Source organism: Mustela putorius, unplaced genomic scaffold (assembly GCF_011764305.1).
Source record: "Mustela putorius furo isolate JIRA1106 unplaced genomic scaffold, ASM1176430v1.1 tig00003836_pilon_pilon_pilon, whole genome shotgun sequence".
In the NCBI taxonomy this organism is placed as follows: Eukaryota; Metazoa; Chordata; class Mammalia; order Carnivora; family Mustelidae; genus Mustela; species Mustela putorius.
This window is the reverse complement of record NW_025421989.1, coordinates 35,908,834-35,936,681: the sequence shown is the minus strand read 5'-3', so window position 1 is coordinate 35,936,681 and position 27,848 is coordinate 35,908,834. Positions and strand designations below refer to the sequence as shown.

Below are 27,848 nucleotides of genomic sequence, written 5' to 3'. Positions count from 1 at the left end.
TTTGAAAAATAAGGAAAGGATATTTGGTAACCTAAGATAATGTCTGAATTCATTTTTTTAAAAAAAGATTTTATTTATTCATTTGATGGAGCGATAGAGAGCACAAGTAGGCAGAGCAGCAGACAGAGGGAGAAGCAGGTTCTCTGCCAAGCAGGGAGCCCAATGTGGGGCTCCATCCCAGGACCCTGGGATCATGACCTGAGCCGAAGGCAGACGCTTAACCCGCTGAGCCACCCAGGCGCCCCTTGAATTCATTTTTTACTGTAGTTGTAAATAATTAAACGTTCCCTATAAATACAATAATCTGAAAGCTTGAGAGCAAACTATTAATTAAAAGCTAACCACTGGTATTATTATCTGTTGTTCTTAACTAGAACATACTGGTTAATGCTTTTGCTGGCTCACATGAGGGCCCCAGTTCTCAGCTTGAGGTAAACACAATGCAGTTAAGTATGGATCATCTTTCAAACTCTTCTGTAAGGGACAGAAGTAACTAACGGTACAACGCAACTGAAACAGCCAATGGTGTGTGGTGTTAAAGCATGCTTACATGTAAAAACTTAAAACAATGAAGAGATTATATACAGATCTACAATCAAATGTATTTAAAAATTTATGTACCCAAGATAACCTTTTATACCTTGGTTTCTTCTAAAAGACCACATTTCAGAGTCCACTGAGGGAAAACCAAGGGGAGAAAAAAAGGTAATCTTGCTAAGTCCTTAAGCAAAAATAACTTATACAGCTACTCAAAAACAAAAACAACAAAAAAAAACATGTCTAGGACAAAGGGAAAATGAAGTATAAGGTGACTGCTTTCAAACAGACAATATGTAAGCTAAAGGTAGTTTTGATAGGATTTTATGTCAAAATCAATTAAATTCTCCACTAAATGAATGACACTTTTCTATGTAAGTTCATTATAGCATTTTCCTACATTTTTCTTTGGTCTTAAGAAGCTAATTCAAAACAATTAAAAAGCTGAGCATTTTAATTCCCAGTCCCTTATGGCATTCAGCAATTCTGTATTTCCATTTCTCAAGTAACTGGAATGAGACTAACAATCCAATATACTCAATAGTTATGTATACATATATGTGCTCAAAATTTTTAAAAAAAAGTCTAAAGCTAATCTTCCTATGTTTTCAGCTATAACATATCGTTTAACACATTTTGAGGATTTTCACTTTTAACAGAATAAACCTAAAGTTTTATGTATAAATTCAGATTTTCCTGGCTGGGTTTTCCTTTTTACAAGGCCCACAATATTAAAAAGTCTCCTAAAGGTGCACCTGGGTGGGGCTCTCTACTCAGTGCGGAGTCTGCTTCTCCCTCTTTCTGCTTGTGCTCTCTTGCTCACTCTTCCTCTCAAATAAATAAAAATCTTAAAAAACTGAAATAAAAACTCTCCCTAAATTCTAAAAATTAAAAACTATATATTATCTAATATTTATTAAAAGATGAACAGTTTAGGGATAGCTTTGTTATTCTGAATACTATTTATGCCAATATAGATAATTTACATTCGAGAACTTTTACAATGGTGTGTGTGTGTACATATATGTGTACACACACACACATAGATATTTCATTACTATTTGCTTCCATTTAGAATTTTTATAATTTTACTTTAATGCCACATTATCAGGCATTTGTAGGATATATACTTGACCCTGAAGTCAAAACATTAGAATGTCACAGTGATCATGGCCTTGGGTCAAAGTCACCTCCTATTCTATTCTTATTAATGAGGAAAGTATGGCCTGCTTCATATAACCTAATTTATGACTATTTCCCAAAGGGCTGAGCAGAAGACAATGGGAACTAACTACATGGAGAAAGCTAAAAGAAAGAAAAAACAAAAAGACAAACAAAAAAACACAACTCAAAACAATTTTGACAGTTATGCTTCAGTAAAGCTGGGGAAGAAAACAGAATCCAAAACACAAAACAATGCAAAATCCCTTCCTCACGTCAGATCTTTTATTGCTCTGTGGCAGAGCAAAACTGTATTAATTATGAAAATAACAAACCAACACACTTTTGGTGAGCGAGGGTCTGGAGAACGAGCAAAGAGTTCATCTTCAGGCAATTGAACACTTGAGGAAACAGATTCACATGGACGTGTACCATTGTAGATATGGAATTTGCAATGAGGATTTAAGGCCATGGAGAGAAGTTCTAGAAGTGGAAACCAGTCTTGGGACAACTTGGCCACACATAGCTCCACCAGACGATGAGTATTGTTGATAATACACCTCTGTTATATGAGAAAGAAAGGGCATTTGTAAGATCAAAACACTGCAACTCCAAATAGAAATATCTTCCCATCTTAACTGTATTTTAACTATGATCTCTCCATATTTTAATACTGATCAAATGTTTAATACTGGGATCAAACTGATATACCAAAATGCCAAATGAACATTTACTATCTTTTATATAGTACTTACTTTAAAAAGCCATTTGCAACAGCTTATGAAATGAAGTAGACACTGCCCTGTGTCTACAGACAAGGTCCAAATTACTATTTTTTCCCCCTCTTTGGAATTTGTACACAAGAAGCAGCAATTCTAAAATCTACACAATATATTAATTATCCAAGATGGAACAGATTTGTTATTGTCTGACAGCATCTCCAAAGTTTCCATTTCTTCACTTACAAAGGTAGTACGATGATGGGATTTTTGTGCTATGGTTGTATTTGAAAAATAGTCCACAGAGCACAAAAATATCTGCCTCACAACTTATGACCAGATTTCCAGAGTGGAATAGAGAACAGAGACTTGGAGTACTTACAGCATTTCATCAATCTAAGATGCATGTTTTACTTTTTCTCTCAAATTTCATTTATCAATGCATAGGAGTTTCTTCAACTGAAGGTGTTGTAAAGAAAAACTGTGTCTACTTCTGCCAATCACTTGGGCATACCATGAACTTTAGACCATTTAAGGATTTTTTTGTTTCGAAAGTATAATTTGATTTCAAATTACCAAAAACTCTTTGAATAGTCGTTTGTTGTTTAAATTCTCAGGAGACTTTTTACCCCTCTAAGATGCTATGGTTGAGACATACAGAACAGGTTTCTTTCACATCTCTTTCTGTATGATTAAGTTTACTTCTCTACACTGACCCTTTGTGTCCCAGATACCAGATTGCCCATCTTGGGTGTTCTCCTTCCTTAGTGGTACATAAAATGAATCTGTGGTGCATCTCACAATTAATGAAACGCGGTAACTTGGCTAGGGTCACAAGATATCTGAGAATCCAGGAGAGTTCTAACTCTAAACCTTACACTCCAAAAGATCATGCTTCCTTTGATAGAAATTATTATTTATAACAAGTATATTTAAAGTGCCTCAGTATTACACCCTTTAAATCAATTAATTTATCAAATATACAACCAAATATATATTTTACAAATATATGAGAAAACATTCACAGGCATCACTATGAAAATCTGATTAAAGTCAAATGCAAGACTCACATGAATTTCAAACTTCCAGCCACTCACTGCCTCATCTGTAAGGATTTTAGTGAATGATATTGTTAGCCCATCTCGGAAAAATCGCTGACAAGCTTCACTTTTAACATCAAGGCCTAAGAAAAGGGAAGAAAAATGAATGTAAAGAAAGCATTTTTCTGATTGTCTCAAAATGCCCAATTACATGGTAAAAATAAACTTTTCACTAATAGCTAAGAAGTTCAGACTAGCTTTGGAAAAAACTTATACCATTATCTATTGTTAAGAGATCAAAAAGATAAACAGACAAGTATTATCAAAGTTCCTATGTGTCAAAAAGGTAACTGATTCAGAAACAAAATCTTAAATGAATTTTAAAACTACTTAATTGTATAAAGTACATCAAACCAAATAAGGTGAATTGAAAACATTTCAAATTAGGACTCTATACCTTAAATGTAAAATGGTTACCAGTACCACTGAAAGGGAATCTAAATGCTTCATTGCATTTTACTCTCTGAAAATAAAAACTTAGAAAATGATGTTTCACAACTATTTTTAAAATCTTATTTTGGCTAGACACCAATACCCTTAGAATACTCTACCTAAGTGTTTCACTGAGTAAGATAAATTGTTTTGTCTCAGTGTCTTTCACTGCCCCAGCATCTATGCTTCTTTATAGCTTTGCTTCATTTCATCTGACTTCAGAAAGGCAACTGAGCCACATGCCCTCCCTGGCCAAACACAGAGAAAACTTTTTTTGTAAGTATTATTTTTTGGTGTTAGATAAAGAGTATGAGCGAGCACGGGGTTGTACAAGGAGGGCAGAGGGAGAAAGAGAGAGAATCTTAAGCAGATTCCACACTCAGTGCGGAGCCCAACTCATCAGGGTTGAGCTCACCACCCTGAGATCATGATCTGAGCCAAAATCAAAAGTCAGACGCTAAACCAACTAAGCCACCCAGGTGCCCCTTGAAAATCTTTAACGTTTGAGGACAAAGTGAAAAGTTATTCAATTTGTATATAAAGTGTTCTGTGATTCTGAACTGTGCAGAAGAGAGGACTTTTAAACTCAGTATTATATTTAAAAACCTGAACCTTGACCAAAATAAACCACCGTCCCAGAAAAGAAAGATGGGGATGGGCGGCTACATGTCCAGAGAATGTCAGTGAATATTAAATACCATTAGGTGTTCTTACATATCATTATACAGTCAGGACCCAGAACATGCCTAGTATAAAAGTCTTCAAAAATTTGCTCAATTAATAAATGTGCAAACAAACAAAAGAAATTTGGTGGTAAGCATTTGCCATCTGGAAATGTATTTTTACAAGATTAAAAAAGGTGTGGAGGCTTTCTTTAAATGAAGGAAGGTAATTATTCTAAGACAAAGGAAATATCACCCTTGCCACGGAGTGAGACAGACATAAGCAGATTAATTTTTATAATCAACTTCAACTGTGATAATCCTAATGATAGTTAGAATACATCCATGGCTACCCAATTACAAAAACTGAAATGTTATTGCCATTTAACTTAATCTCCAATGCCTCAAAAACGAAGAGAATATTATAATAGTTGTCCTTTGCTAAGAGAATTCAACTATACCTAGAGCAGACCAAAGTAACTAGAAAGTATGATCAATTCCATCAAGCTTTCACTTCTAGACAAGGTAAAACACTAGACCTTATCTTTCAAGTCTTTTTATCTTTTGGGGGAAAAATCTTTTCTTAATTAAAAAAATCAACATGTAAACTAGACAGTTTAGTTTAAAAATGAATATACAAAAATTTTATGTGGAACTTCAGCAAGTTCACGAACATGCCCTGAAGGTTGTCCAAAGGCTCTGAACCCTTGCTCCAGGGATATATGATAAGCCACAGCAAAACTTAGTGAGGTGTTCTAGTCCAGGAATATACAGTAAGTGCTTATGACAGAGAACAAAGTCTTCAGGGATGAAGTGAAACTCTATTAGTAGCATGCATTATGAAAAGCGTTAAGAACACCTAACTTACCTTTTTTACTAAGATCAATAGCAGCTTCTAAAAGCACTTCTAATTCCCCTTTCGGCAAAACTGGAACCACCCATCGAGGCCTAAGAGTTTTAATAATATAAAAAGCAGTTTATTGGTTGTACTCTAAAGCACTATAAATGACTAATTATAATTACCTCAGCATGAAAATATTAAATATTAGTATTAAAAAACATTAAAATATTAAAACAACAAGGTTGGCAGAATATCTGCTTTGTGAAACTAAGCTCCATCTGTCATCTCTACAATTTTCTTTTAAAGGACTGTCAAAAGATAGCAGGGGGGATTATTTTAATATCACAGAACATGAAACTACAATAATCAAGTGTCAATTAAATAGATACCTATTGTTCAAGTTCATAGAAAAGTGCTCTTTCAGGATTTGTTACAATGAACCTCTCAGCGGTCTTCCATTTCCTCACAAAGGAGAAAAATTTAGGTGGAAAATAACAGAATTCTGCCTCAATTCATAATTTGTCTATTTTTCCTGGAAGTCAAGTGAGATGTGGCTCTCCAGGTCTCTCTGCCTCCACAGGTACCCTTCTCCCTCCAACAAGGATGCAACATGCACCCAAGTGGTACTTTCTCTGGCCCCAAGGGCAGCCCAACCATCTCTGTGGCCGTCCTTCCCTATATCCCTTCCTCCTCACTGCTCCCAAAACTCTGGTTTTGAGGAAAAAGTGTCCTATGTAATCTATTAAAAACAAATGCATACCACCTTTGTGATTGCTTTTATTCACATTAAAATATAGTATGTATTTTTCTTCCCCTGAGAATTTGCTAATAATGCAACTTTGTCCTCAAGTCTGCTAAGAAGTACCCTTTACTAACAACCTCCAGTCACCAGACAGAAAGAAAAAGCAACAGTAAAACCTTTTGCTATGTCTCTGTATAGAAAAAGAATAGTCAGGGACATTAACTTTACAGGATTTCTGATTTTTTTTTGCTACAATTCATTGTATACCATTACTACAGGTATCTACTGGAATCACAGTTAATATGTTCCTTCAAATATACTATTAAAAACAGTGAGTTAAAAACAGGAAAATTTTCAAGATAAAGTGAGGAAAGCTAGTTACAAAATGATGTAGTAAAAATCTATCTGTAGAAAAAATCAATACAAATGATAGTAAACATAATGTGAAGAGCATACATCTTATTGTAGGTAATTTTTTGTTGGGATGTGTGTACAGAAGAAGGATATTGCAGAAATTTATCAACATAGTATTTCCATGTTTAATAGTACATAATTTTATTACTTATGTAATCTGAATTCTTTGGGAAAAAAAATATAAGGAGTTTCCCTTCTATTATATACATTAACAGCATTAACTTATTTTTATAAAGTGAAAAAGAACAAGAAAATTTAGTAAGGCAAATGCTTATATGTGTGTGTATTTTCCTTTTTAGGGTAGGGGAGGGGGTTTGTCACACCTCCCTAGCATGCACTCATTGAGCCCACAGCCTGGTGGAGACCATAGCCATGTGGGGATTCCCCTACACACTCTTTCCTTATCTTCTTTAAATCTTAATTTCCCCTGTACACAAGATTAAACTTTCACTCTCTCTGAGTCTTCCACTTCAAGTATAAAAAATTATACTCTGAACTTGCCCCTGAGGAGAAGATCAAGAAAAACAAAGGGCTGAGATGGTTAAATGCCTTAGGCTAGTCAAGGGTTCACAAGAGGCAGGCTCTGAAGAACTCAATGTTCTAATGACCTGGCTTACCTCAGGACCATGCAAAAATTAAGAAATCATCCAACTACGGTAGCAACCAACATACCAAAAAAGGGAAAAAAAATCTTCATAAACTCTGAAAGAGGGAAATCACATATATGGTTCTACTTCAGAAACACACCAGCCAGCTTGGGTCATCATCATAAATCTAAAAACTTTTATTGACATTGTTACTCCCTGATTAAGAATCATGAGTTACAAAGCACTTGGTAAGCGCTAAGATGTTAAGGCTTTAAGGAGGCAATGTGGCTACTGTGGTATTTCTGCCCACTCTCTTTTCTTACTACTAATTAATATGCTGCAGAACTGTTGGGATTTCCTGTGTATTACACGCTTTAAAACAAAACAAAACAAATCAAACTCACCTATTGATCATATCATCCAACTTTGCCAGGTCAGTATGCGGAAATGCAGGTTCCTCATCTTCAAGCTGTGGTGGGGCATCACCTTGACCTTGCTCATCTGGGGGAGTTGCCGGGGAATTTTCATTGGAAGAATCAGGCGATGAAGTCTTAATTAAAAATTAGATATTCCAGATTTAGGTTTTTATAACATATGTACAGTATCTAATAATACAAACACCAACAGAGATTAGGGTAAAAGAATAAAATTTTAAAGATAAAATCATTGTAAACTTAAAATGTTTCAGGTATTCTTTGTGCTATGTTTTAAAATAATTTTATTTAATCTTTAACATCCTAAGAAGTATTGAACAGCCATTTAAACAAATTCAGTCAGTCAGTAATTAGCCCAAGGTCACACAGTTCCAACTCTACGGTCAGGATTTGAATCCAGGTTTCCCATTATACAAGCCTTGCCACAATAGGAATTATTGTACAAATATGAAACAATGCATTTCACATATGGAAGGTTCTGAATTGTAACTTTCATTTTTTAATTTGAAGGGGAAAATTCTATTCAGCATTTTCCCTTGTCTCAAACTACTACCCAAACAATTATTAAAACTTCATGGTTCGGAGCACCTGGGTGGTTCAGTGGCTTAAAGCCTTCGGCTTAGGTCATGATCCCAGCGTTCTGGGATCAAGCCCCGCTTCAGGCTCTCTGCTCCACGGGGAGCCTGCTTCGTTCTCTTTCTCTATCAAATAAATAAATAAAATCTTTAAAAAACACACACACACAAAAACTTCATGGTTGTGGTTTCTAAGTAAGCCATGTCTTTTTTTTTTTTTTTTTTTAAGTATTTGACAGAGAAAGACAGAGAGATGAGGGCACAAGCATAGGGAGTGGCAGGAAGAGGGAGAAGCAGGCTCCCCAGTGTGCAGGGGGCCCAATGCAGGGCTCAATCCCAGAACTCTGGGATCATGACCTAGCCAAAGGCAGATATTTAACTGACTGAGCCACACAGGTAGCCCTAAGCCACGTTATTTTCAACTAATCGGTCTAATTTTACTCACTTTCACTTCATTCTTCATTTTTAGAATATCCTTCTCTTTCCCCCTTTAGATGCACATAATATTTCTGTAACTAAGTAAATGAACTTTATGACTCTCACATTCTTCTTTCGAGAGCAGATGGTACTGTTTCTTTTAAATTGAAACTGACCTAAATTTTAACCTGATTTTTACTCATGTGTTCTTGAATTTTCTACCCATTGTAGGTTGATGGCCCTTACAGAAGACGAGGGATCCTCTCCTATCTTCTGCATCAGTAAATGCTTGTACTCAAGACAGCTGGGTATATCACCATTAATATGTTCTACTCACAAAAAAATTTTTTTGAAGACTTTATTTATTTATTTGACAGAGAGAGATCACAAGAAGGCAGAGAGGCAGGCAGAGAGAGACGGAGAAGCAAGAGCCCAACGCGGGGCTCTCACAAAATTTATACATGAACTCACAGACCTAATTTGCAACCAAATGGTGAACTTTTACTTAAGATGGCGAACATCATCCAGAACAGAGCTAGTCTCAAGAAAAATAACGAAATCTATAGCAATTCAAGTGTTAGAAGCCCAACAGAAATATTAGCACCTAAAATATGTAAGTCAGGGGGTGCCTGGGTAGCTCAGTGGGTTAAGCCTCTGCCTTCAGCGCAGGTCATGATCTCTGGATCCTGGGATAGAGTCCCATGTGGGGCTCTCTGCTCAGTGGGGAGTCTACTTCCTCCTCTATCTGCCTGCCTTTCTATCTACTTGTGATCTATCAAATAAATAAATAAAATCTTTAAAAAAAAATGTAAGTTTTAAAAAACCCCTTCCCCTGATATATATTTAGAAATAAAGATACAATAATGAAAACATCTGTAATACCCACAACAACAGACAAGCACTGCTGACAGTTCCAATTATTTCCCTGCAACCTTTGTTCTAGGGAGCCAAAAATCCCATCGAAATTTTAAAACTGGGATTATATCTGCTTAAGTCTATGCCCTTTCCATTCAACATTTGAGTGTTTTCCCACATCATTAAGAATCTTTTTTAAAAAAATTGACTAATGGTTACATAGTATTAATTAAGTTAATTAAGAGATATTTAGTATTTTGCCACTTTTGTCGCCAACATAAACAGAGCTGTGGGGCACCTGTGGCTTAAGCCTCTGCCTTTGGCTCAGGTCATGATCTCAGGGGTCCTAGGACTGAGCCCTACATCAGGCTCCCTGCTCAGCAGGAAGTCTGCTGTTCCCTCTTCCTCTACTACTTGTGCTCTGACAATAAAATCTTAAAAAAACAAAACGTAACAAAACAAAACAAACCCAGAGCTGTAAAGAGGGTTTTTTTTTTTTTTTTTTAAGGTTTTCTTTATTTATTTGAGAGAGTGTGTAAGAGAGAGATGAGAGGGGAGAGGGTGGGAGGGAGAAACAGACTCTCCATGGAGCTTGGAGCCTGATGTGGGACTTGATCCTGGGACTCTGGGATCATAACTTGAGCCGAAAGCAGTCGCCCAACCACCTAGGCCACCCAGGCACCCCAAAAAAGGTATTCTAAAATATATAAATCTTTGTGTTGAACTTTGGTTTTTCTGTAGGATAGGTTCCTAGAAATACAATTACAACAATAATATAAACTCTTTTAGGGGTACTGACATATATATTGCCAAAATACATTCCAGAAAGTTTGCACCCTCCTAACAACTGCACCCAAGAGTTTTTAAGCCCACAGTACCTTTGCCAAGGCTGTTTCATTCAAGACCAAGTTCTACTACATACCAGAGGCAAAATTTTCTTCCTGTGGAAATTATATATCCTTTCTCCTTTAAAAATTATAGAAGTGAAATTTTATATTGATCTTAGAAATTCCCTTTATGCCAATATGTAAAAAGTATATTCCCAAATGGATCCATAAATTGGATAATGATTAATGTTATGGTTATTACTCCTTGGTTCAAAGGGTCAAATCTTGTGAAGTAACTAAAATCCTAATTTTAAAAAGTAGAGAGTAAAAAGGCAAAAGTGAAGGATTCTACAGTAGCTAAGAATGTAGTTTGTTTTGTTTTAATCATCAGTGTTCTCAAAATCAAAAACAAAAAAAAAACCCCAAAACCAAAAAAACACAACACTCAACCACTATTAGACGGATGAGAATGTAATACAGATGCATTAACAGGTGGATATCACAAACCCAAGAGCTCTAAAAATTATCAAGTGTACCTTAAAATAAAAGTGATATTAGAGGGGTGCCTGAGTGGCTCAGTGGTTTAAGCCTCTGCCTTCGGCTTGGGTCATGATCTCAGGATCCTGGGATCGAGCCCCACGTCAGGCTCTCTGCTCAGCAGGGAGCCTGCTTCTCCCCCTCTCCCCACCTGCCTCTCTGCCTACTTGTGATCTCTATGAAATAAATAAATAAAATCTTTTAAAAAAAAAAAAGTGACTTTAGAGCAAATGTTTAGTATTTATTTAAAGCCATGCAAGCAGCAAAACACCGAAAAAGAACTCAGAACTCCATGCACAATACAGGTATAAAACAGAAAATACAATGGAGTATATTATTCAGCCATAAAAAGAAAGAAATCTTGCTATTTTCAACAACAGGGATGTTTCAAGAGGGTGTAATGCTAAGTGAAAGAAGTTAGAGAAAGACAAATACCATGATTTCACTATGTGGAATTTGAGAAACAAAGACAAATGGAGACAAACAAAAATCACTTTCATTTTTTTATTTGCTAGAGAGAGAGAATACAAGCAGGGGCAGCGCAAGGCAGACAGAGAAGCAGGCTCTCCCCTGAGCAAGAAGCCCAATGTGGAACTTGATCCCAGGAACCTGGAATCATGATCTGAGCCAAAGGCAGATGCTTAACCAACTGAGCCACCCAGGCATCCCCCAAAAAACACTTTTTAAAAAAATTTTAATTCCAGTATAGTTAACATCCAGCAGACTCTCCAATATAGAGAACTGGTAGCTGCCAGAGAGAAGGTAGGTAGGGGATAGGTGAAAGAGATGAGCACCAAGTAAGGTACAGAACTGTTAAATTATACTGTACATGTGAAACCAACATAATACTGTATGTTAATTATACTTGAATCTTAAAAGTAAGTAAAATTTAAGACTGATGAATCACTGGCCTCTACCTCTGACACCAATATTACATGTTAATTGAATTCAAATTAAAAATATTTAAAAAAATAAAAATAAATAGAGAATGAAATATACTCAAAGTCTTCTAGCTCCTGGTTTAAAAATAGATTCTTTGGCATCCAACACAAATCTCTATGTTTAACGAAACCTGAACACTAGGTAACAAATATATGACCCTAAGACTTAATGATTCTGTGTGCTACTTGTGACTACTACTTCAGTATTTTATGGCTTAAACGTGGGAACTGGAGAGGAAAACGAATAAAGGTGACACATTTATTTGGAAAAACAAAATTAAAACCTGACTTGCTCACTTCTTCAAAATGGCAGAAGGAGAAGAGAGGGCAAAAAGAGAGAGAGCACACATGCACATCTCTTTTCTACCATTCCTATAATAGATTGTCTAATCTATAGTAACTGGACAAAAAGAACTTATCCCCAAGTGACAAACTTAAGTACCCTATAGTAACAGTATTTTTGCCTAAAACTTATCCATACGGAGTTCCACATAAACATGCGCCAACTGTAAGCAGCATGTCTGTGATTCATGTGCCTGCCCCTCAGCTATAAATTCACCTGTAAATGTTGTTTGAGCTGCACATCACAAATTTAAGTGTGTCTGTCTTATTCGGGTATTACCCAATGCAAGTGTATATATTAGAAAAAGTAGCTGAGGGGCACCTGGCTTAAGTCAATTGAACGTCTGCCTTTGGCTCGGGACATGATCTCAGGGTTTTAGGAACGAGACCATCTCCCTCTGCTTGTGTGCTCTCTTGCTCTATCTAATGAATAAATAAAATCTTTTTTTAAAAAGTAGGTGAAAGGGGCACCTGGGTGGCTCAGTGGGTTAAGCCTCTGCCTTTGGCTCAGGTCACAATCTCAGGGTCCTGGGATCGAGGCCCACAACAGGCTCTCTGCTCAGCAGGGAGCGTGCTTCCCACCCCTCCCCTATGCCTGCCTCTCTGCCTACTTGTGATCTCTCTGTCAAATAAATAAATAAAATCTTTAAACAAGTAAAGATTTTACTTATATATCAGAGAGAGAGCACAAGTAGGCAGAAGTGGCAGGCCGAAAGAGAGGGAGAAGCAGTCTCCCCTCTGAGCAGGGAATTCAATGATGCAGGGTGTGATCCCATGGACTCTGTGATCATAACCTGAGCCCCAAGTAGATACCAAACCGATAGAGCCACCCAGGCACACCCCAGAACATGCTCCATTAAGTGATATCATAGGAGACATACCAATGTAGCTTTAACTAGTATCTTAAACATCCTACCTGATTCTGTTGGAGGGGGGGCTGAGACTGTCCATCAGGAGCCTGGCCCTGGCTGTCATTCCCTCCTACCGGAGAGCCACGAGTCGTGGCTGTCATACTCGACACAGGGCAGATCTTTGCAATTTTGTCTGCTTATGTAGTTGTCTTGAGAAAAGAAATTATAGTCCACTTATAGAAGATGAAGTACCAGCATTTGTCAGTCTTAAAAAGCTCCAATTCAAGAATAAACCATCTTGCAGAGACCATTGCATAACCTATAAGAAAAAAAAAGTACATTTGTTTTAGATTTAAATTAAGAAACTGTTCAGTCCTAGTAGTACCAGTGAATCTAGTCAAGAGAAGGTGGCTATATAACGAGAGCATAAAGTGAAAAGCTAAAGCCTCATTAATACCAGACTCAAACTGGTAACTATAGATCAGCTTGTACCAAACCACAGCCTTATGTTTCAGCTTTCTTTTGGAATTCCAAAGACATTATCAAGGTATTTATAGTAGTCATTTTGATTCAATCATGGAATGGCAAAAACTGTCTCGGATTTGCTAATACCTTCAATACACTGTAAAAATACCAAATTCAAGACATAAGCCAGGTAACAAAATATTATTTTTTAAAATATTTCAGGAAAGACTGTACAACTAACGTGTATCATTATTGTACAAGGGCATTATAAATGGCTTTTTAACAAGCTTGTAACAGGTTTAAACGAAACTTTACAACTTTGGGGGAATTTTTCGTTGGAAAAAGATCAAACTATATACTACTATTCTTAAAAGAACCTATTCTGTCAAGTGATCCTGACTCTTCACTTTTGCCAAGGTTTTGGTCACAGGCATTCCCAGAGGCGTGACAGTGCTACAAGACCACAACTGTTTAACAATGGAATTATTTGTTACCTGACCAGCAAAGGTGTACAGGGGAATGCCAGCAAGCCCTCAATTCTATATATTCATTTTACCAGTGGCTCTGATCCTTAGCTGCATACTAAAATCATCTGAGATGCTTGGAAAAACAGTGATGTGCACACCCCTCTCCAGACTGAACAAATTACTGCATCTGCACGTGAAGCCTAGGTATCAGTACTTTCCATAAATTCTCCCCTGGTGATTGAGAATTGTGCCATGAGATTGAGAGCCATAGCTGATGAGTTATAGTATTTCATTATAAGGCGAGCATACTTTCCATTTAGTCCAGAACAGTCCATGTTTACCTCCAATTTCAACATAGTCACTTGGGGCACCTGGGTGGCTCAGTCAGTTAAATGTCTGACTCTTGACTTTGGCTCAGGTCATGATCTCGGGGTCGAGGGGCTTGATGCCACAACTCTAAGATCAGAACCTGAGCTGAAGTCAGACATGTAACTGACTGAGCCAGCCAGGCACCCCTAAAATCAATACATCTTTAAAATTAAATTTTTAAAAACAAACAAATAAATAAAATCGCTTAACCCAGAGATATGTCCCTAACAAGATTTTGTTTCACTTATTAGATTTGTGTAACAACAAAGTTTAAGACTGGTAATATCAAGTACTGGTGAGGCTAAAAACACACACAGAAAAATATCTAATACATAAGTGAAAATACAAAAGAGAACATGATTGAGCAGCTCTCTTTCACTTTTGTTTTCCAGTTTAATACACCCTACATTACAAAAAAAATCCACATGAAGTAAACAATTTTAAAAACCCGGAGAAACTAGCTAATAATTTTCTTTAGTCATTCTGGGTCTGCTGGCAAATTATTTGAGTACTTTTCTTTCCCTGCCACTTAAATTTATCAGCTCATCAATTCAACTTGATTCTTCTCCACTTCAAATTTGTTCCATTTCTTCTCTTTGTTTCCCAACCTGGGTTCATGATCCATTTGTATGCTCCCGTCAAGGATGATCCCCTCACTCTTTTCCTGGATGCCTTGTTATTTGTCTATAAATATGCTTTAGTCTCCCTTACTAAAAAACCACCAATCTGTATCCTTCCCTTTCCCCCCAAATCTGAAATATCTCTGCCTCCCCTTTCACCTTTTCCATTTTCCCTTATCATCTGGCTGGGTCCAAGCTACCAAAATTGCTTTAAGCCGGTGGGTCTTAACTGAGGAATATGGATGGATTTCAAGAGTAACTCCCCTGAAACTACAGACAAAGCTTTGTGAATATGTACATTTGGCAGGGAGAATGTTTGCTTCATAGATCACTGATGCTCTACTATGGCAAATCGAGTAACTGCTTCTTGCTATTGTGTGCCCTCTTCTCAGCATGAGTTACAAGTGGCCACCACTACTTGAACCTCTGAGCTTCCTTGGTTTATACAATCCTGGATGACATCAGGTTTCCTTTCCTTTCTACTACTTTTCAAAGGGGATGGTGGCAGGTAGTAGTGATGTCAGTGAGGACTCGTTTTGAATACTGAAACAGGTGAGAACATCCACTAAATCGTTCACTCTCCAAGTGTGGAATTGAAGCAAAACTTAGGAATCTTGAACTTAGAGCCAGTTATTCACAAAGAAGTCAACACACATGTACTCAGTAGTATAATCTCAGAGCCTCCCACCCCCCCTTAAACACAACCTCCACCTGGCTACCACCTACTGAGAGGAAGTGAGTCACAATCTTAGGGGGCAGTAGAAGCAGAAGCACAATATATTCCCAAGTATGGGGAAAATCTAGGAAAGAAGACAAATCCTGAAGCACACCAAAAAATTAAAGCCAGGTTTTTTTTTCTTTCTAAGTAAATTTTTACTGTTTACACAAAATGTGGTGCTTTTCTAAAATTAAAAACCAAGCATCTAAAAAGTAACTTGAGGGACACCTAGGTGGCTCAGTCAGTTAATCTGCTTTAAGCCCACATCAGTCTCCCTGGTCAGCAGGGAGCCTGCTTCTCTCTCTGCCTCTGCCTGCTTGTATGCTCGCTCGCGCGCTCTCTCTCTCTCTGACAAATAAATAATCTAAAGAAAAAATAAAATAAAAAGTAACGTGACCAAAGCACAAGCAGAAAGTTAACAATTACCTGGTCCACTACACCAATACTATCTCTCTTAAAAAAGTCTTTCCAGGAAGCAATCCAAGGACGAAAGAATGAATAAACAAAATGTGGTACGCACATACAATGAGATATTCTCTATTGTTAAAAAGGAAGGAAATTCTAGCACATGCTACAACATGGATAAACCTTGAGGACACCGCGCTAAGTAAAATAAGCCAGTCACAAAAAACAAATATTCTGTGATTACACTTAATATGAGGTGCCTACACTAATACAGAAAGTAGAAAGGTGGTTACAGAGGTTGCAGGGAGGGAAGAATAGGGGGTTAACAACAGGCACAGTTTCAGCTTGGGAAGATAAAAAAAAGTGCTGAAGATGAATGGTGATGGATGACAGTGATGGCTGCACAATACGAATGTACTTAATGGCCAATGAACTGTACACATAAAAATGGTTAAATGATTGAATTTAAGGTTGTATATATTTTCTTACAATAAAATTGTATATATATATATAGCACTGATTGCTCTCTTGCTTTATAGTCCTTTAACATTGGGAGACCATTTCAGTTAAAGTATCTTAAAATTATATCCTCATGTTGTTTTATACTCAACATCCTTCTATCTGTATGTATCCCCCAAAACCCTGCATCTATAGACAAATCAAAACTATCTGGCAAAAGTCTGGAAATAAATTATTCTAAACCAAAGTATTCTGCAGATTACTAAGAACTATCCCTTTAAACTAACTTTAGGGGCACCTGGGTGGCTCAGTTGGTTGGGCCTCTGCCTTTGGTTCAGGGTCCTGGGATCAAGCCCTGCATCAGGCTCTCTGCTCAGTGGGGAGCCTGCTTCCCTGCCCCTCTTCTGCCTGCCTCTCTGCCTGCTTCTGCTCTCTCTGCCAAATGAATAAACAAAATCTTTAAAAAAAATAACTTTAAGGTAAATGGAAAAGCAACCTCTCTGCCAAACAATATACCTTTTACTCTGACCACAGAACTAAATCATCATCTGCTTCTTGCAGAATATCCCATTAACAAGGCCTCAAGCTGCCTGCCATCCCTGTCTCCGCTTACTGTGATTCTCACCTTTCTATCCCTTGGTTTCTAGCTTTCTTCTAACTCTGTCAGTTCTCCACACGTCAAGCTTTCCAGTACTGCTGAGCAGGTATGTCAGGTCTCAGCATAGTACAGTCTCTCTATTGTTATTTTTTTTTAAGATCTTATTTATTTATTAGGCAGACAGAGATCACAAGTAGGCAGAGAAGCAGGCAGAGAGAGAGGAGGAAGCAGGCTCCCCACTGAGCAGAGAGCCCAATGAGGGGCTCCATCCCAGCACTCTGGGATCATGACCTGAGCCGAAGGCAGAGGCTTTAACCCACTGAGCCACCCAGGCGCCCCTCTATGTTGTTATTTTTAACAGCCGTCTCTCTCCCACCACGTAAGAACTAATACCTTTTCCTTGGTATGCTAGGACTGAAAGATTAAGAGCAAGAAAAAGGTAAGAAAAAGGTATGGAACAATTAAAAATACTTTCTGGATTTTTAAAACTTAATTTCAAAATTCCACCTCTGCCATTTAACAAGCTGTCTTTCTTAAAGGTCAGTTAATGGCCGCTCTATTTTCACAGGTGTTTAAAACTGAGATAATGCCACCCACAAAAATCCCATGAGGATTATTTTAACAAAGGTGTTTTGCAAATACCAAACTCACAGTAATTCTCAGAATGTTTTCTTTTCCCTTTCTATAATGTACTATGTAGGGTTCTTGAGTATCTGAGGTAATAATTGGAAAAATAACGTTTTCAAATAGAACTTGGAAAGCTTTGAATGGGAAAAAGTTTATCAAAGATATGCTACAACTAAGTTATCCAAGAATAACACTGCTACCTTTCTTAATAAATCCCATTCAAGTAGAGGAAACAGATGGGAATTACACTGTTTTACTTGATTTCAAGAAGCAGTCCCAAGACTCTACAGAGCTTGTTTTCCAGGAGACATTTGGGCATACTCAGCAAGGCTAGAACAAGCTTTCTACCTAGTCAAAGCTACAATATACTCAACTAAAAAATTATTCAAATCATTTAAAATTTAACAAATAACCATTTCCTAAAGGAATGCTCAAATTCAACAAATCCAGTGTGAAAATTTACTGTATGAAGTTTCAAGCTTTGCATAAAAAGCATCAAGTTTTATTTTTTGGCAGGGGGGGAAGGTACTCCCTTTCTCTCAGGTTTTACCAGAAATTATGATGGATTTTCTGCAATACAACATGTAATCACAACGGCAACATTAGATGGTTTTTAGAGGACAGCATTTTTTGTACTCAAACTTAGCATCTCAGTATCTTCCAAGATGGGAAACGCATCACCTTTACCTGGTTAAAGGCTGGCATTGTGTTTCGTTTTGTTTTTTTCTTTTTTTAAATAACCTAGTATTCCATAAGTGGCGACCATTTATATTCACTTTAGTCTGCAGAACTGAATTTCTCCAAAAGTTTGTTTTTTAATTAAAGATTTTATTTTATTTATTTATTGTTTTTAAAAGATTTTATTTATCCATTTGACAGAGAGAGATCACAAGCAGACAGAGGGGCAGGCAGAGAGGGAGATAGAGGGAAGCAGGCTCCCTGCTGAGCAAAGAGCCTGATGCGGGACTCGATCCCAGGACCCCGAGATCATGACCTGAGCCGAAGGCAGCGGCTTAACCCACTGAGCCACCCAGGCACCCTTTAATTAAAGATTTTAGAGTATGAAAATAATTGTTTAGGCCAAGAGTATTTTAGACTTTTCTGAATTTTAATTTTAAAAAAGATTTTATTTATTTATTTGACAGAGAGATAGCACAGCAGGAGGAGTGGCAGGCAGAGGGAGAGGGAGAAGCATGCTTCCTGCTGAGCAGGACCCTGGGACCACAAGACCCTGGGATCATGACCTGAGCCGAAAGCAGATGCCCAACCAACTGAGCCACACAGGTGCCCCCTGGAAAGATCCTAAGATCTTTCCTTTTTTTTTTTTTTTTTAAAAAAAAAAAAGGATTTATTTGAGAGAGCATGCACGAGGTGGGAAGGGGAAAGAGGGAGACAGGATCCCAAGTGTGGAGCCTGACAAAGAGCTCAACTTCACAACCTTGAGATCATAACCCAAGCAGAGAGCCCGGCACTTAACCCACTGAGCCATCCAGGCACCCTGACCCTTTTGAATTTTAAACTGGGATTTCTATCACTATTACAGATTCAATATGCTTAAAGGCAAAATTCTTATGCACTGTTATCTGGAAGAAAAAGTATCCTGTCCTAACCAAGAAGTTTTCCTACTGCAGAAGAAAAGACACATAAAGCTATTGCAGGTTTTAGACACTTCCAAGGACACACACAAACTAAAAAACCCAAAAACTATTAAAAAAAAAAAAAAGACACAAAAGAAAAACAGTATGTGTAGTTCATTACCTGCACCAACACCTGGACTTACAGGATTTTTTTTAATAACCCTTCTAAGAAAACACTGAAATGTGAGTAAAAATAGTTACTGGGAATAATCCAGATTCTAATTTTTAGGTAACCTTACTTGCAATCATTGCTATTTTATTTGCTTTAACTAATTATTTAACTATGTATGATTATTTCTTGTCACACAACCTCACAACCAATTATATTCAGACACTAGACCTAGAACCACTCAAGAGGGTAAAGGCAGAATAGGTTTCAGTAGTCGTAAGATCTGAGAAATATTTTCTTTTGTAGATTTGATTCCATTCCATTCAAAGTTTATTCTGTGACTCTACAATTCTACACCCAGTTACAGCATGCGTTTTTTCCCTCACAAGCAATTCTCAGACTCTAGCGGGGTGTCCTGACATTCTTAATTCTGACATTATCTACCTGGAGACACCACCAGATCCCACAGGTTAAGGGCTCAGCCAGTCCTACAAGATTGCCCTCTCCCCCCACCTCAGTCATCAGTCCAAGCAGTCACCTATGCTTCTCTCTAACTGGCTATAGACTGGAGGCTCCAATGACCCCTGTGCCTTGGGTTTAATTTGCGAGAGTGGTTCACAGAATTCAGAAAATCATTTACTTACTACATTATGGTTTATTATTAAAGGACGTAACTCAGAAACGGCTAGATGGAGGAGATGCATGAGACAACATATGGGGAAAGGGCAAGAAGTTTCCATGTTCTTTCTGGGCTCACCACTGTCCCCAAATAGTTACTGGGAATAACTCAGTTATTCCAGAAGCCAGAAGCCCTCAGAACCCCATCTTTTTGGAGTTTTATGGAGGCTTTATTACATAAGCATGACTACTTAAATTATTGGCTACTGAAGTTTAGTTAAAGTCAATCTCTAGTCTCTCCCCACACTCCAAGGAAGGGGGAAGGGAAGGGGCTGAAAATTCCAACACTCTAATCACGTATTCGGTTTCCCCTGGCAACCAGCCTCCATCTTTAGGGGCTTTCCAAAAGTCACCTCATTAACCAAATGTAAGATGTCTCTTTTGGCTCCTACCACTTAGTTAATTCCTAGGGTTTTTGAGCTCTGTGCCAGAAACTGGAATAAAGACTAAATATATATTTTAAGTCACAATACCACAGGATCCCTTACAGTTCAATCCTAATTTCCTTTTTTTGTTTTTTTTTTTTTTAAAGATTTTATTTATTTGATAGAAAGAAATCACAAGTAGACGGAGAGGCAGACAGAGAGAGAGAGGGGAAGCAGGCTCCCTGCTGAGCAGAGAGCCTGATGCGGGACTCGACCCCAGGACCCTGAGATCATGACCTGAGCTGAAGGCAGCGGCTTAACCCACTGAGCCACCCAGGTGCCCCCCTTTTTTTGTTTTTTAAGATTTTATTTATTTGAGAGAGAGACAGTGAGAGAGAGCATGAGCAAGGAGAAGGTCAGAGGGAGAAGCAGACTCCCCGTGGAGCTGGGAGCCTCATGCGGGACTCGATCCCGGGATTCTGGGATCATGACCACAAGGCAGTTGTCCAACCAAATGAGCCACCCAGGCGTCCCTCAATCCTAATTTCTACATTCCTCTAAAAAACTTAGGCATCAGGCACAACAGTGGGTGTTTTATTTGTATAACCTCATGCCATCATCATGACACCTATTCCATAGGACTATTAATCCAATTGAACAGACATGAACAGAAACTAAAACATTAAGTAACTTGAGCTTGTCCAACACGGCAGTTACTAACATGTGTTGGACTCTAAAGCCATTGGCTCTTCCATAAAATCATGAAGGTTCTCCAAAGTTTTCAAGATGTTTTCTCTGAAGGGGGAGAATTACGATGGGGGGAAAAAGGGTTGGGGGGACAAGGGTAAGGGATTATGTATGATCTTTCTCCTAAAATCATGGTTATTGTCAAGCCTCCAATTATGTTTTATCTTTTTGGCATTAGAAATGAACACTATGACTCTTATTAAAATGCAAACTATATCATATCATGGCCCTGCTTAAAAATCTTCAAAAGACTAGGATGAAGACCAAATACTAACAAGGCCCGTGAATACCCAACTCCAGTCTCATCTTGCAACTACCCTCCCCACCCCACCCCGTTCTAACTCCAGTTCAATATATCTTCTTGTTCCTTCGAATGTACTCCTCCTCCATGTGGACTCAAGTCTCTGAAAGAGCAATTCGGCTTAGTTTTCCCATACTGATTCATCAGCACTCAACTCACCTGACTCAGAACTCATCAAACAACCCTGAGGCTCTGAGAGCCAGCTGCACTTTTCTTAAAGCATCTGTATGATGATCACTCTCCCTACAAAATCAAAAGTTCCCTAAGGGTAGAAGTTTTATGAACTCTGGTCATCCTTATATCCCAAGGATTCACTGGCACACAACAGGTAGGTACTCAAAACAAAAATGAGGTTGGGGGGGACAATAAAAATCATCAAAGTCAAACCCTCTCCCTTCTTGTTTCCAACAATTTCTCTTTTCTAATGTGTCCCAAATTATCTTTTCCACTCCCACTGCACATTAAGAGACTCCAATTTTAACAGCATACTGGCTGATCTCCACGATACCAATCTGTTTAGTATATCAATGATAAATTAATCCAACACTTTGTCTCTGAAATTTTTAGTGGCTTCCTCCTCTCCACATTTTACATAAGCACTATTCAAGGTCATTCTCAATCAGCCCTAATTATTTTTTCATCTCTAATTTCCCAACTTCAACACTATTACAGCTGGGCTGACATACCTCAGATTTTAAATAAAAATTCTCTTATTAATAGCGATGGTAATAGTTACCATTTGAGTGTTTACTTTGTGTCAGGCACTATTCTAAGCAACTTATATGTATAACTTATTTAATCCTCAGAACAAGCCTATTATTAGCCCCATTTCAGGAGTAAAGAAACTAGGGCAGAGTGAATAAAAAGGCAGTGAAAATGGGAGAGCCAGGATTCCACCCCAGGTAGCACAAGCTCCATGATTCTACGGTTTTAACCAGGCCATGTATTCACAATAGAAAATAAGGGAAAAAATCTACTGTTAATCTCACCATATCCCCAACTCCAAGATAAACTCCATTAAAATGTTTCTGATCCAAAAACATTTTATAAAACTGGTTGTTTCACTTTATTTAAAAATTTCCCATGTCATTCTTCTACAACATTGTTAATAGCTACATACCACAGAATTTACTTCTAAAATGCTATCACTATATTCCTAAGAAATACAGCATAATAAAAAACCACATTATAAAAAACGATTGTTCAGTGTGACATGAGATTTCAGGTTTCAGGAGTTTAAAATGCAGTAAGTTATTTCAATAGCTGAGTCTATAGCTACAAACCTAAACACCCCTAGGCAATTTTAAAATGTAGTCCTTGCTCAAGAGCAAAGGACTTTTCTTTTTCTAGCTCCACCAGCACTGCCATTATCATTGACACAGGGCTCATTCTTCTCACAATTATGTTATATTAGACATAAAACCAATCAAGACAGCTACTTTAAGCACAGGTTCCCCAGACCCCAAATGTGATGCTAGCTCTAGACAGCTTCACAGCCAATCACCAACTCAGGCTAATGCAAATAAAGATGTCTAATTAACCTTTGTTAAATCCAAAACATTAGTTTAGCTAAATGCTCATATTCTATTACCAACCACTATTAAACACACACAGACCTTAATTTTTGTCACTAAAACACCATATGCGAATGTAACACTATGGATCAACTATACTTCAATAAAAATACATTTTGAAAATTTTAAAAATAAAGTCACCATATACACTCGCTACAGCTTCCAATGGGTAACTTCCTATTAGGTCATTACAACAGAACTGCATCTTGCATTCTAAGTTTTTTTATTGCAACAAAAATGTATTCATTTAGAAATGCTCTCGGGGCGCCTGGGTGGCTCAGTGGGTTAAGCCGCTGCCTTCGGCTCAGGTCATGATCTCAGGGTCTTGGGATCGAGTCCCGCATCGAGCTCTCTGCTCTGCAGGGAGCCTGCTTCCTCCTCTCCCTCTCTCTGCCTGCCTGTCTGCCTGCTTATGATCTCTGTCTGTCAAATAAATAAATAAAATCTTAAAAAAAAAATGCTCCATAATTGGTTAAACATGCTTATTCAAAACTTCTTCATACTAAGTTGTCTGTCAAGTCCTATGTACACAATTAGGGTACTGGAAGCTTGTACACACACATTAAAGCTTCAATAACTCCAGCATCTTTTCCAAGGCATTCTCAAACATGAGTTTTTAAGTGGCTGTAGGCAACTTAAGTTAAAAGGCAATTTTAAATTAAACATGACTTCTGGAATGCTGGCATCAGAAGCTCTGTGGATAGTCTCCCCAGTGAAACAACAGTAACCAGTGAAAATTACTTAAAATTTTTTTTGAAGTACCCAGAAATTGTCCTAAGGGTATCCAGTAAATCAAAAAACACTTATTGAAGAAAATCTACCAAAGAAAGAAAAAGGAAAAAGAAAACCTTCTGTATCTCAGTAAGAACAGTCAGCCTGTGGCATTTTGGGCCAGCTCAGCAGGACAGAAGTTCCATTCCGGGTGGGTGCAGCCAAGGACACAGGGCTCTCTCCTCCAACCTCCCAGTCAAGGTTATCTCCCCCACGAGAGGGAAAGCAGCTAGCATTTCTCATCATCCCCAACTTGACTTGCAGGGCTCTCTCACAGGCCCAAGCAGTTGAGATGCCTGGGGCTCCTTTCTTCTATCCAAGCCCTACTTGTGGAGCAGAAGTTTGACTCCGGGTTCTGCGGGATCCTAATAGCCCTCATTCCATGTCACACATAGGATGGAGGTTCCACACTGGGGGAGACAAGGTGAGAGCACCAAAGGCCGCTGCTCCTACCTAGCTAGCATCCTACTCATGAAGGGAGGGTGTCACTGACAGAACTAAGCCATTGCTTCACCCTCCCACACCCACTCCAGCCCCAATCTGAAGCAGTGTTGTAAAGGATTTGCCCAGGGGGAGAGGCAGGCCATAAGAAAGTTTCAAATTTCTCTCAAAGGGAAAATTCAAATCTGAGCATGCACTAAAAACAATGTAAACCAAGGCAGTAACCAATCAAGAGACTGGCTGCGCACCTGGGTGGCTCAGGTGGTTAAGCATCTGCCTTCAGCTCAGGTCATGATTCCAGAGTCCTGGGATCGAGCACACATCAGGCTCTCTCTGCCCCTCTCCCTACTCATGCTTGCTCTCTCTCAAATAAATAAAAATAAAATCTTTAAAAAAAAATAAATAAAAGAGGCTGGTTTATCTTTTGAGAGCAAGAAGATAAACTCGAAACCAGCTAGCAGTTTACCTAAGAAGAATCAGGTAAAGAGACAGCTAAGGGCCTCCCTTGAGGGAGGTCAAAGCAGACCTCAAAGACTGAACTCCAGAATTATCCCCTACAAAGGAGAAAAACTGAATTGGATCAGTCTGTGTGGCAATTAAATCCCAGGGTATCACCTAAAACAAGCCATCAGCCAACAATTAGGGGAGACTAACATTTGCATGTGATACCAACAGAGGGAGACAGCTTAACAGTTATGCTAAGCCTCTACCCTCTGAAGAGTAAAATGATAGGCTGCACATTGCAACGAAAATGATTCCAATATAGCCAGCTGTTAGACACACAAGCAAATAACAAGTCCCTAGGTATGGTAGTGGGGAATCAGTATCCAAAACTGCTATGGTAGATTAAAGATCCAGTGATCCCCCCAAAATTTACAAGATGTGCAATGATGGGAGACTGTGGCCTATACACAGGGGAAGGGGCAGTCAAAAGAAACTGGCTTTGAGAGGGTCCACATGTCAGACTTAGCAAAGGCTTCAAAACAGCTATTACGAGTACGTTCAAAGAACTAAAGAAAAGCGGGCTTGAAAGTAGTAAATAAAGCAAATGGGTATCTGGGTGGCTTAGTCGGTTAAGCATCTGCCTTCAGCTCAGCTCAGCTCATGATCTCCAGGTCCTGGGATCAATCCCCATGTTGGGCTCCCTGCTCAGCAGGGAATCTGCTTCTCTCCCTGCCTCTGCCCCTCTGCTCTATGTATGCACGCACTCTCTCCCAAATAAAATCTTAGAACAAAACAAAACAAAAAAAGTAAAGGAAAAGATGACGTTTAAAAAAGAGACTATAAAGAGAAATTTTTAAAAAAAGAACCAAATGAAAATTCGAGTAAGAATTTTTAGTCAATATCTGAAATTAAAAAATTAAATGAAGTGGTTCAGCAGAAGATACAAGCTATCAGAAAAAAGAATCAGCAAACTAAAAGATCAATAGACTAAGCAAGTTGTAGAACAGAGAAAAAAATGAGTTTCAGAGACATGTGGAACATAATTAAGCATACCAGCATATGCCTAATGGAGTCCAGAAAGAGAAATGAAAAGGTATTTTAAGAAATTATGGTCCAAACTCCCCCCAAACTCAATGAAAAACATTTATCTATACATCCAAGAATTTCAGCAAAATCCAAGTAGGATAAATTCAGAGAGACCAGATTGAGAAACATAATCAAAATGTCAAAAGCCAAATACAAAAAGAAAGGAGAAAGCAGGAAGAAGCAAATCATCACATAGAAAGGTTCCTCAGTAACACTGTTGGCTGATTTCTCTTCAGACAATATGGAAGCCAGAAACCAGTGGGATGACATAGTCACAGTAGTGAAAGAAAAACAACTTGTTAACCAAAATTGTTTCAATACTGAAGTCAGAGATCAACTTCCAGCATAAGAGCATAAAGAGGTTGTTAGACCCAATCCCCAATGAAAGAGAACTGATAAATATAATTATAAAAACAGTATAAATGCATTTTTCTCCTTTCTGCTCTTAAGTGATTTTTTAAAAGTATTGTATGAAACCAAGTGTACATAATGCGTAATTGGGTCTACTGTGTACAGAAATATTTCCCTATAACAGAATGAATTAACACAAAATGAAATGACCTAAACATAAAATCAACATCTTTAAAAACTCTTCAAAGAAACAGGGATAAATCTTCATGACCTAGCATTTTAGCAATGGATTCTTACAGGTACGATAGCAGAAGCAGGAGCAACAAACAGATAAAATGGACTTCACCAGAATTAAAAACCTTTGTGCTCCAAAAGGCATTTAATCCAAGACAGTGAAAAGACAACCCAGAGAACGAGAGGGGAGAAAACACCCACTACAAATCATTAATCTAATAAGGGATCTATATTTAGCATACACCAAAAAAAACCCCTACAACTCAGTAATAAGAAAGACAACCAATTTAAAAATGAGAAAACCATCTGAACAGGCATTTCTCCAAAGAAGATGTATAATTAACACATCATAGCCACCAGGAAAATGCAAATCAAAGCCCCAGTGAGATAGATTCCTCCCATCGACAAGGATGATTATAATTTAAAAAATGGAAGATAGCAAGTTTTGGTGAGGATGTGGAGGGCGGAGGATCCTTGTGCACTGCTAGTGGTAGTGTAAAATGGTGCAGGCTCTGTGGAAAATAGTATGGCAGTTTCCCAAAAAACTAAACATAGAATTAGTATATTAGGCAGCAATTTCACTTTTGCATATATACCCAAAAGGGCTGAAAGCAGAGGTTCAATCATTTTATTTGTACATTTTCATAGCAGCACTATTCACAGCAGCCAAAAGGTCGAAGTTATTCAAGTGTCCACCTACAGATGAATAAAATGTGGTATATACAATGGAGTATTATTCACTTTTAAAAAGGAAGTCAAGGAGCACCTGGGTGGCCCAGTCAATTAAGCCCCCAACTTTGGCTCAGGTCATGATCTCGGGCTCCGTACTCAGCGAGGAGCCCACCTGTCCCTATCTTCATCTGCCCCTCTACCCACTTGTACTCATTCTCCCTTTCATATAAATTTTCTAAAAATAATAAAAACAAAAAGGAAGTCGAGACATACTATAACATGCATGAACCCTGAAGACAATACACTGAGTGAAATAAGCCTGTCACAAAAGGGCAAATATTGTAAATATTTAAAGTAAGATGGTGGTTATCAAGGACTTGGGGAAAAGGAATTTGAGGAGTTAGTATTTAATGGACACAGTTTCAGTTGGGGCAAATGAAATGGAGATGGATGGTGGTGACAGCTGCACAGCAACATACATGCATTTATAACCACAGAACTGTACACTTAAAAATGGTTAAAATGGTAAATTTTACATTATGTATATTTTACCAACAAAAGAAGGGTGGGGGTACAGGAAAGTGTTGGCGAGAATGTGGAGAAAAGTGGAAACTTCATACACTGCTGGCAGTAATAAAAAAAGATACAGTCTTTGACAAAGTCTGGCAATTCCTCAAAAAGTTAAATACACAATTAACACATGATCCAGTTGTTTAACTCCTATGTATATAAATGA

General features: G+C 38.0%; 1 protein-coding gene across 3 annotated transcripts in view; it reads right to left on the bottom strand.

Annotated features, from left to right (window-relative positions):
* USP9X (ubiquitin specific peptidase 9 X-linked) overlaps positions 1-27,848 on the bottom strand; it is a 162,876-nt gene that overhangs the window by 84,251 nt on the left and 50,777 nt on the right. For all 3 annotated transcript variants that reach the window (XM_013057508.2, XM_004754912.2, XM_004754913.2), the window contains exons 2-6: positions 13,040-13,293; positions 7,600-7,745; positions 5,480-5,559; positions 3,488-3,600; positions 2,042-2,260 (exon numbers count right to left, since the gene is read on the bottom strand). In XM_013057508.2, coding sequence (XP_012912962.1) covers positions 2,042-2,260; positions 3,488-3,600; positions 5,480-5,559; positions 7,600-7,745; positions 13,040-13,135 — 654 coding nt within the window. In that variant the 5' untranslated portion in view covers positions 13,136-13,293. The remainder of the gene's footprint in view (positions 1-2,041; positions 2,261-3,487; positions 3,601-5,479; positions 5,560-7,599; positions 7,746-13,039; positions 13,294-27,848) is intronic.